The sequence below is a fragment of the Apium graveolens genome, chromosome 10 (genome assembly GCF_009905375.1).
Source record: "Apium graveolens cultivar Ventura chromosome 10, ASM990537v1, whole genome shotgun sequence".
NCBI classification, from domain to species: domain Eukaryota; kingdom Viridiplantae; phylum Streptophyta; class Magnoliopsida; order Apiales; family Apiaceae; genus Apium; species Apium graveolens.
In genome coordinates, this window is record NC_133656.1 from 104,865,319 (window position 1) to 104,875,783 (window position 10,465).

Genomic DNA, 10,465 nt, shown 5'->3' on the forward strand with positions numbered 1-10,465 from the left:
TAAAAAGCTTCGTAAAATATGTAAAATTATTCTTTTGCGGATGTTTGACAAAAACCACCAATATAACAGAAATTGAATTTTCAATTCATTACACGCGTGGTTCAATATCATCTTAACCAAATTGCAGCGACTTTTTCTATTCTAGGCATCGGCACTTTTGATTAATTTGTCAAAAAAAGAGCATTACTTCATATTTTGGATAACATTTATTACACGTGACAAAGACACAACATAAAACTACTTTAAATGTGAAAATACGTCTTAGTAAGCTGGCCTCAAATATTACTTTTCAGCAAATCTAGGGTTGAGTTAAAAATTGTCCTCTATAAATACCCATCTCCAATTCTTATAAATTCATCTTACAGCAAAAAAAAAAAGCAAATTTAAAACTAGTACTGAGTTAACAACATGAAAGATTTGTCACTTCAGTTTTTAGGGTTCTTGTTTCTCGTTAGCATTTTTGCTTCCGAAGCTTTAGTTCGTCGTGCTACGTTCGTGGTATGTTAGCGTTTTGTTATTCCTTATAACACTTTACTTACACATATTGCAGGATAGTTAAGAAAATATATGTACTTAATATGCAAATATGATATGCAGGTGCAAGAAACTTCTTACACAAGGCTCTGCGAAACCAAGAACATATTAACGATTAATGGACAGTATCCTGGTCCTACACTCTATGCTGAAACCGGTGATACCATCATCGTTGATGTTCAGAACAAAGGAGACCAAAATATAACTCTTCATTGGTAAGATATGATATACATACTGTATTACATATCCACATGCATATGCTGTATGTTTTTGGGTGGCTGCAGCCTAAATGGTCATTTCTGACCTACTCTTAACTTAATCATGCACGTATAAACAAAATTACAGATTTATTAAACATGTGATTTTTGTGCAGGCATGGCGTAAAACAGCCTAGAAATCCATGGACGGATGGTCCGGAATTTATAACACAGTGTCCAATAAAAGCAGGAGGAAGATTTAGGCAACAGATAATCTTATCAGACGAAGAAGGAACATTGTGGTGGCATGCACACAGTGACTGGTCACGAGCAACCGTACATGGAGCTATTGTTATTCGCCCTAAGAAGGGAACCACCTATCCTTTCCCTAAGCCGGACAAAGAAGTTCCGATAATTTTAGGGGACTGGTGGAAGAGTGATATAGAGGAGATATTGCAAGAGTTTTTAAGGACAGGTGCAGACCCAAATGCCTCTGATGCTCTTACTATCAATGGTCAACCTGGTGATCTTTTTCCATGCTCCAAACAAGGTTTTTATTCTTCTCCTCAATTATCTAAATAATTTTGTTGACAAGAATAGTTTGATTGGACACTTTCTCTGTTTTGTACTAAAGTCTGTGCCTTAATTTTGCATGCTACAACAAATTACTGCTAAAGACATTATTAAGCAGATCACAGATGAAGCTAACTATATGTACTCTTTGCAGACACATTCAAGATGATAGTAGACTATGGAAAAACGTACATGCTCCGAATGATCAATGCGGGCATGAACAACATTCTCTTATTCGGAATTGCAAATCACACATTCACAATCGTCGGGCAAGATGCTGCATATGTCAAGCCCTTTAAATCCGATTATATCAGCATTTCCCCGGGCCAAACTCTTGACGTTTTGTTGGAAGCAAACCAAGCCCCTAATCATTATTACATGGCTTCTAGAGTTTACATTGGTACTAGTAGAGCTCCTTTTGACTCCTCTACCACGACAGCTATACTCGAATATCGTGGGAACTACACTGCATCTTCACCACCCTTGTTGCCTATTCTTCCAAACATTACAAATTCAACTGCAGTACGAAGTTTTAGTGGGAGTCTTAGAAGCTTGGCTAGCGTTGCTCATCCTATTCATGTTCCATTAAATGTAGACAAGAAGTTCCTTTTTACGGTTTCTGTAAACTTCGTAGCGTGCAACAATAGTGTCGATTGCAGGACCGCGAACAATCAAAGACTGAGAGCAAGTATAAACAACGTCACGTTTCAATCCCCGAAGATTGATATATTGGAAGCATATTACAGAGGAATTAATGGTATATACGGAGATGATTTTCCAAAGAATCCGCCTCTCGAATTTGATTACACCGCGACTAATCTTTCAAATGCACTACGAACACCGAGAAACGGAACCGAAGTTAGAGTCCTTCCGTTTAACACAACAGTTGAACTTGTTTATCAAGGAACGAATCTGTTAGGAGGAATAGAACATCCTATGCATTTGCACGGATATAGTTTCTATGTCGTCGGCTCGGGACTCGGAAATTTTAATAGAACTGAGGATCCTAAAAGCTACAATCTTGTCGATCCTCCTCTAGTGAATACTATATCTGTTCCCAGAAATGGCTGGACAGCCATCAGGTTCAAAGCGGATAATCCAGGTACGTAATTTTTGTTTTCGATCATTAGTATAAATACTTTTGGGAGTACATAATATTTAACGGGTCTAATTATTTTGATTTTCAGGGGTGTGGCTGATGCATTGCCACTTTGAGCGTCACATAACGTGGGGAATGGAGATGGCTTTTATTGTGAGAAATGGAAAACGCTCCGATCAAAAGATGTTGTCACGACCTTCTGATATGCCACCATGTTGATCCAAGATATACAACTTCATTAAGCAACTGTATCACCATTGAAATGTTCACAGATACCACTTATAACTTGTGTAATGCTAGGTCTCTCATTATTCTTTGATTTCTTTGAATTGTTGTAATAATCATGATCTTGTCAAATAAAATTATGCTGTAATACGATTATTTTTTGAGTTCTTTATTATTATTTTTTTGTGACGAATGCTATTAAATATTTCATATTCTCTCCTGGTCTTTTTTTGACTTTCCAAACATCATTCCTCACTAAAACCGAACTCGGATGATTTGATAAACAATATTGGAAAACATGATTACATCCCCCAAAAAAAATACATGATAATAGACAATGCTTTGGAGGTGATCTAGAGCAACTCTTTTGTGATTTGCAATTCCAAACAAAAGAATGTTGTTCATGCCCCTTCTAGGCTTGTACACCATTAAACTCTAAATTCTTGTGTGAGCAGGCTTTCTTCACGAGGGAGCTTTGTCAAACTGGAATAAGAAGGTTGCCTCTCGAATCCCGATCAAATTGAGAGAGGTCAAGATTCCTCACACTTTCTCTCAAAAAAAAAAAAGATTCCCCACACATAAATCATACTGGGTAGACCGAGATTTGAGTTTGCAACCAGGATATGTTCATGTCAATTACCATAACGTGACTTTTCTAATCTGGGAGAGACTCCCTGGTCTTCCAACTATGACAAACCAAATCATCCAACCCATCAAATTGAGACTTGAAATGAAGTGTAATATAACAGTTTTGCAAAGGAGCAATGCTACGTCCACAGAATTGTTCACAGAATGACATGTCAGCCAAGACAAAGGAGAAAACCGATTAGCATTAACAAACTGCGAGCACCATGTCCAGCTTTTTAAAAAAATTACGCTGTTGTTGTCTTCGCTTATTCTTTAACATCATAATATCCGCAATGATAGTCATCCTCTCCAAGACCTGAACACACCACGCAACCACAGCAAGGTGCTGGTGCCTAGTAGTAGCAAGAAGACTTAGGGACGGACATAGGTACTTCCTGCATCCAGAGAGCATAAAAAGAAGTAAAACAAATTACATTACCAGAGGGAACAAATAATGCAACAACGCAAACACCGGTTAAAAGCTGATAGCACAGAAGCTTTCCAGATATTAGGTTAGAACCAAGCCAAATCCTTCCATTATAATTTAAGCGGTAGTCATAAATCATAATCGACATAAAATAATAAACAAATAGCAAATCAGTTGAGTTAAATGTTGTTCTATATATACTGAAGGAGAAAATATTAAAGAGCAAATTAGTATATATGTTAAAGTTAAGGTGAAAATATACAACACAATGAAATTTCAATATACGTTTATACTTATAAAAAATCCTCCATTCGTATATATTAGTATTACTAACCCGATTGGCATGACCAATTGAATGCTCCTAATTCCTCAATGTCAATAGTGGAGCATGATACCAGGAGTAGTGTTTATGTTAAGGATTTGTACTTGTAAGTTTTAAGATTTCTGTTCAAGTCTAGAACGTGAACTTTCATTTCATTTTAGTTATTAAACGATTTTTAAAACAAGATTGCAGCTCTGTGTAGCGCATGTACTTTTTAATGTATCTATTCTGTATCATTTCTTTTAATATATTGGTATACACCAAGGCGTTGACATCGCAAATTTAGAACAGTGCCTAAACCATGATTAACCAAAATCTCTACACTGTCCCATATAAACCAACAATCACTCAATTATGCTGCTGTAGCAATAAAAAAAATTACTTTTTGTGTTCCTCTTTGTGAAGGATAAAACACGAACAAGCTTGACATTATAGAAGAATTTATTAACTTCCAATAAAAATGTATGCCCTGGGGCTGGGGAAGAGAAAGCATAATTAAGCAGCAATACTTGTAGTTTGGTCTATAGTTTCTCAAAAGGTATAATCTTCATGGATAACAGAAACTGATCAATGTGATAATATTAACAGCATCTACACAATAAGGATATTTTCTGTTAGTACCTCTAATTTCTTCAACACGAAGGAGATGCATAATCACGATGTAGGTAAATCAACATGGAGATTCAAGCCTCGTCGCACCACCAATTATGACATTCTTTATATCCTTCTCTTCAGGGATTTCATCATGACACATCACAACCACTGTACCAATTTATCCCCTCCTTCCAGCACAGCCAGCCATCTGAGTATATTCACCTGGGAGTAACTGTCTAAATTCCTTTCCATCAAACTTCCTTTACGTATCAAACAAAACCTGCAACTTTAAATACAAATTAACTTCCAGAACAAGAAGGCAACTTATGCCTCTAATTGGCTTGGAAATCAACCTTAAATAATTCAGTAAGATACCACACGCGGCAATACTTATATAGGCAGCTGCAAAAAAATAACATCCTCTTGTTTCTTTGTTGGAGTTAATATAATATTATTACTTGACAAGAAGTGTGTGTGTGTGTGTGTGTGTGAAAAGCATAACTTCACTTAAGGATGTTTTACTTTTGGTAGCAAACATTAACACAAGTGTCCTGTACAATAGGATTGGCAAGTTTTATACAAGATTTAAAAGGCCTGCCTCCCAGTAGTAATACAAGGAACATGTCTGCATAGCACCAGCTACCAATTGACTGGTAAGCTGAATTCAATTCAGTAACTGGACAGGCTCATGCATAATCAATACTTGTATGCAGTGAAAATATGGAATCGAACTAATTTCATGTCGACCAGTATTATTAGCATGTAATAAATGAGATTTACTGGAAGAGATTAATCCAATAAATTAAATTAATATCAAGTAAAAAGATAGACTTCTTAAGACATATATTAGATAATGAACGGTAGACATATATTAGACATATATTGAAAGCTATGTAAATAACAAAAACTTTAAATTTAAAGAACGGTAGAGTTTCCAAAGTTACACTTTAAAATAAAATTTCATCCTTTTCATATGTTAATCACCAGTAAAACTTTCTTAAAATATAAATAATATCTTTTGCCACAATGTTTTAACTTAAAAAATGTCATTTGTCAAATGGTTTCTGGTAAGATGGAAATCATCATGAAAAGTGCAATGATCAAGATCTTACCGTCCTAGCAGGCGCATTAACACCCATCGCAAATGTCTCTGTTGAAAACGAAACCTACAGGGATGAAGAAAGTAGAATCAATTAAGAAAATCATGTAGTAGCATTTAGAAGCATCCCGATCACCTTCTCAACAATTGAGAGAATAACTCTCACGCACTTGGTTAATCTTTCTTATTGATACGCAGAAACTGGTATCACCTTAATTACACCATGGAAAAAAAAGCATCTCAGCCACCTCCTCAACAATTTAAAGTAGTCCCGCATGATGCCCACCAATGCCTCGACATAGAAGGTTCTGGAATCTGACAACCTATGCTATGCAACCAGAAAAGAAGTGAGTTTGCTTACTATTAATTTAGTTCAAAGAAGTAAAGGCTTTGTGCCAAAAATGTGTATAAAAACACCTTGGGTAAGTTCTTCTCGGATCCTTTCAGCGTTGAAAATGCATTGTCACAAAAATTACAACTGCATTGCCAGGGTGGCAGGAAGTTAAAAGGGTTCTAGCAAAGGAAAAGGCATTTATTTTGTATCATAGCTCAGCATAATATTTGTGAAGGGAAAAAATTACAACCATCAATGACTACAATTATATGTAGCAGAATTCTTGAAAAGTTTATTGCAACCATTGCAGCAATTCCTCGTTAATAAGACCTTCCTTAGAATATATGGATACTCATGCCTAAATTTCATAAACATAATCTCAAACATCTTTAAAGGAGTTTCAACACATTTTCTGAGACGAACCAACCGAACTAACAATACGAGAAATAGACTGTGTAAAAATCTGGTTGTCTGAGGTTTTTGATTGTATGCTGTTTCAGCTTGTTGCTGTATTATATTAATATATATAGTTTAGAACAAACCTAAAACATAAAAAAGTGATAACTTAATTTTGTTTAAATTTTGTAGTAATAGAAAATTACACATTAATATAAACAGTATTACAGTAATGCATCATTGTTTGTATAAAGCTTTTACTAGTAAATCTAGAGAGAGAGCACTTGGAAAGGTTGAGAGTCCCACCTTCAAGAAGAAATGTAGTATTCGGTTTGCTCTTCAATAACTTCATAATCCACATACGAATTTTCACAAGCAACATACCCAGCGTCTTTCATATGCTTAAGTAATCTTCTAAGCAAAGGGTAAATCTCCTCAGACTGACTGTTAGATGTGTCTCCCACCATGAAGGGCGAAATTCCAGCTCCAGCATCAATCCATGCACAGCCAGGATCCTTTTTTACACCCCAGTCCCTCATGGAAGTCCTAACCTTTGCAAGTTCGTTCCAACACCCGGCTGCAGCATACATATTGGCAATTAACACATAATAACCTGAATTCTGAGGCTTCATTTCTAACAGTTTTTTTGCTGCCCATTCCCCGACTTCTGTATTTCCGTGTTGTCTACAAGATCCTATAAGAGTGGCCCACATTGCTTCAGTTGGTTTGTATTGCATCCCTCTCAAAATTTCCACCGCCTTTTGAATCAAACCAGCTCTCCCATAGAGGTCTACCATGCAAGCGAAGTGCTCCAAACGAGGGGTTATGCCATAGACATGGGACATTTTTTCAAATAACATCTGACCATCGATAACAAGACCTGAATGACTGCAAGCTGACAGCACAGCAATCATGGTTACATGGTCCGGTTTGATCTGGGAGGCAATCATCTCTTCAAAAAGTTCCAGTGCAGTTTTGCCCTCTCCTTGCATCCCATACCCAGCTATTAGTGATGTGTAAGTCACTTCATCCTTTTTGCTTAGTAAATTAAACAATCTTTTTGCTAAGAATATTTTTCCGGATCTTGCATACATGTCCACGAGGGCATTCCATAATAGCACGTAATCCTCAAACCCCTCACGCTTAATCATATAGCAATGAAACTCTCTACCGTGCTGAAGATTTGCTACTCTGGCACATAAAGGCAAAAGGCTTGCAATTGTCACATTACTAGGTTCAAACCCAGAAAGAATCATTTCTTTAAATAGAAAGAAAGCTTCCTCAGCGCGATCCCATTGCGAGTAGCCAGAAATGATGGAATTCCATGTAATCATACTTTTATCTTGTACTAAATTAAATATAACAGTCGCCAACCTAAGGTCCTTGCACCGTGAATACATAGTAATTAATGAATTTCTAACTTTATCAAATTCAAAACTATAACTACGCACCGCCACACCATGAATCTCCTTCCCTAATATTAAAGAACCAACATGAGAACATGCACCTAAACCATTAATCACTGCAACCGAATCCAAGTGAACCAAACATTTCCTCATTTGACAAAACAACTCCAACGCCCTCTCATATCTACCCGTCTTCAAACACCCTCCGGCTATCGTATTCCACGTTATCATATTCAACTCAATACTCTCTCCCTGCATCTGATCAAAAACCTCAAACGCTTCCTTCCACATTCCCCCGGAAGCATAACATGAAATCATCGTATTCCACGAAACAGCATCCCTCTCACGCAATCCATCGAACAGTTTCCGAGCAACATCCACTTCCCCACACTTCCCATACATATAAATCAAAGCATTATAAACATACAAATCCCACTCAACGCCACTACACTCAATACCCCTATGCACCTCATTCCCTGAAACAACATCCAATTCCTCACTACACGCTTTTAAAACCGAAGGATACGTAAAATTATCAGGCCAAACACCCTTCTCCACCATCACTCTATACATTGAAATCGCCTCCCTACAAAACCCACTTCTAACATACCCCGAAATCAACAAATTCCACGGCGAAGCCTCCGTAATCCCAGAACTCAAAACAATATAACTAGCATTCTCAAACATATCAAAACCACTATAAAACCCAACAAGCTTAGGAACCAAAATCGAATGTTTTTCGAGACCCGAAGCCACAATATAGCAATGAACCTGTCTACCATGTACCAAAGCCTTAACATTAGAACAACATAACAACAAACGAGATAATGACACAACAATTACATGAAATGAGTCATTAAAACTATTACAAGTTTGAATTGACTTAAATGTTTTAAAAGCTTGTTTTAATTGGCCTTGACTTGCAAAGTTCTTGAGGGAAACAAATAAAGAATCAATCATGGGTTTATTGTTGGGGCTTTGTTTCCATTTTTGAGGGATGCATTTCTGGATTTGAGAAAGAAAATAATGGTGGTTTGGTAATGAAGAGAATGGTGATGATGGCATGCAATGTAGAGTTGTGATGAATGCATGACTACATATACAATCTTTGTATGTAAACACAACTCAGAGGTGGTAGTTTGATGGGTTTAACAATTTTATTGCTTGGTGTTTAAATGGTCTGGCAGGGTTTTAGAGTTCAGAGTTGAGAGCTTGAGAGTTGAGTTGAGAGTTGAGACCCCTAAAACTCTAAAAGCAAAAAAGGACGGGGTTTAGGGATATTCTTTTTCTTGTTTGTTTTCGTTAAACTTAAATCCATTATCTATCTCTACCGGATAATATTTATGACATTAAAAAGTCTCATTTAAAAGATTAAAATATCCATATTTTTAATATTTATATAAAAATTATGGTTTATGATAATCGAACTCAAACATTCACCTATACAAACTAATATCAATGCACCATTGTTTTTTATCATACGCATAATATATAAGTGTGTTAATTAATATTTTATTTAACTTTAAAGGTAGTAACTTGAATTTCGCAAAAAAAAAATAGCTACTTGAATATTTGAACAGTTAATTTTAAACAACTTAATTTCAAATATAAAGTTAGGCATTGTACATAAATGAATTATAATCTTATTTATTAATCATTTTTTAGTTTGAAAATATATATTATATATTTTTAACATATTTTTTATTATAAAAAGTAATTAAAATGTATATATATATATATATATTTTTAAAAAATATATTAAAAATAGAATCGCTAATATATAAATAATCTATATTGGTATTATATATTTAGATAAGTTCGAACTATAACGAGTCAATACATTTTAGTTTATATCGAATTTGAAATCAAAACTTGGCCTATTGTTAAAAAAAATACTCAAAAATTGACTACACGACCCGACCAAAAAACATCGTCACATTCTACTTTTAGTAAATTTAAATTACAAGCTCGGCGAGAATATCTTACCAATAATGTGAAATATTTTAATATTTTATGTTAATAGAAATTAATTTAATTGAGGTCTTTATAGGATCAAGTCAATTGATTATTTGTATTAAAATTACTAACTTCGCTGATAGCGTATTATTGTTTTTGGGAGTTGTTCCGGTTTTAAAAATATCAAAATTTGATATAAGATCTCACGAGATTTGTTAAAACTACGATGATATATTAAATCTATTTATTATTCATTTTTCACTTGAAAAAGACTAGCCTTTTAAAAAAATTGTTTTCGATAAGTAATATTCATTGATCAAGAAAATATTGTACAAATATTTTTAATTATTTTAATATTTTAAAATTTTCAAATAAAAGTTATATCTATACTATATTATAGCATTTGATTCAATATATTTTATACTATTTAAAGAATATATATATATATTGTTCAATAATTTGAAGGAATTAACCATTTCAACTGATATTTATAAAACTTATCGAATTAGAAAATATAATTTTAGAAGAACGGTATATAATGTTATCAAATTATTATATGAATAAATATTAGATTCGTAATAAAAGAAACTTAAAAACAGTTTAAATAACGATATAATTACAATTTTTCCTTCGAATTCTTGAAAAAAGTCATGAATATCAATAACAAGTCTTTACA

At 34.6% G+C, this 10,465-nt stretch overlaps 2 protein-coding genes across 9 annotated transcripts; one reads left to right on the forward strand and one right to left on the reverse strand.

Annotated features, from left to right (window-relative positions):
- Nucleotides 1–343: 343 nt before the first annotated feature.
- On the forward strand, nt 344–2,784 carry LOC141692832 (putative laccase-9). Its single transcript, XM_074497783.1, has 5 exons — nt 344–498; nt 598–749; nt 908–1,281; nt 1,459–2,406; nt 2,492–2,784. The coding sequence occupies exons 1-5, from the start codon at nt 409–411 to the stop codon at nt 2,620–2,622; spliced, it is 1,695 nt and encodes a 564-aa protein (XP_074353884.1). The 5' UTR covers nt 344–408; the 3' UTR covers nt 2,623–2,784.
- A 96-nt stretch (nt 2,785–2,880) lies between these two features.
- LOC141692831 (pentatricopeptide repeat-containing protein At1g71490-like) lies at nt 2,881–9,106 on the reverse strand. 8 transcript variants are annotated; one of them, XM_074497780.1, is made up of 6 exons: nt 6,734–9,106; nt 6,115–6,175; nt 5,909–6,020; nt 5,711–5,764; nt 4,626–4,878; nt 2,881–3,650 (listed from the first exon to the last, which is right to left on the reverse strand). In XM_074497780.1, the coding sequence occupies exon 1, from the start codon at nt 8,896–8,898 to the stop codon at nt 6,736–6,738; it is 2,163 nt and encodes a 720-aa protein (XP_074353881.1). In that variant the 5' UTR covers nt 8,899–9,106; the 3' UTR covers nt 2,881–3,650; nt 4,626–4,878; nt 5,711–5,764; nt 5,909–6,020; nt 6,115–6,175; nt 6,734–6,735. The 8 variants fall into 8 exon arrangements, with proteins under 8 accessions (XP_074353881.1, XP_074353879.1, XP_074353880.1 ...); XM_074497778.1 differs by having other exon boundaries at nt 5,868–6,020; XM_074497779.1 differs by having other exon boundaries at nt 5,834–6,020.
- Between the last annotated feature and the right edge of the window lie 1,359 nt (nt 9,107–10,465).

Coding starts and splice junctions, on each gene's coding strand:
- LOC141692832 (XM_074497783.1), top strand. CDS start 409: ATGAAAGATTTGTCACTTCAGTTTTTAGGGTTCTTGTTTCTCGTTAGC. Junction 1,282..1,458: donor TTTTCCATGCTCCAAACAAG/GTTTTTATTCTT, acceptor TACTCTTTGCAG/ACACATTCAAGATGATAGTA. Junction 2,407..2,491: donor GTTCAAAGCGGATAATCCAG/GTACGTAATTTT, acceptor TTTGATTTTCAG/GGGTGTGGCTGATGCATTGC.
- LOC141692831 (XM_074497782.1), bottom strand. CDS start 8,898: ATGCCATCATCACCATTCTCTTCATTACCAAACCACCATTATTTTCTT.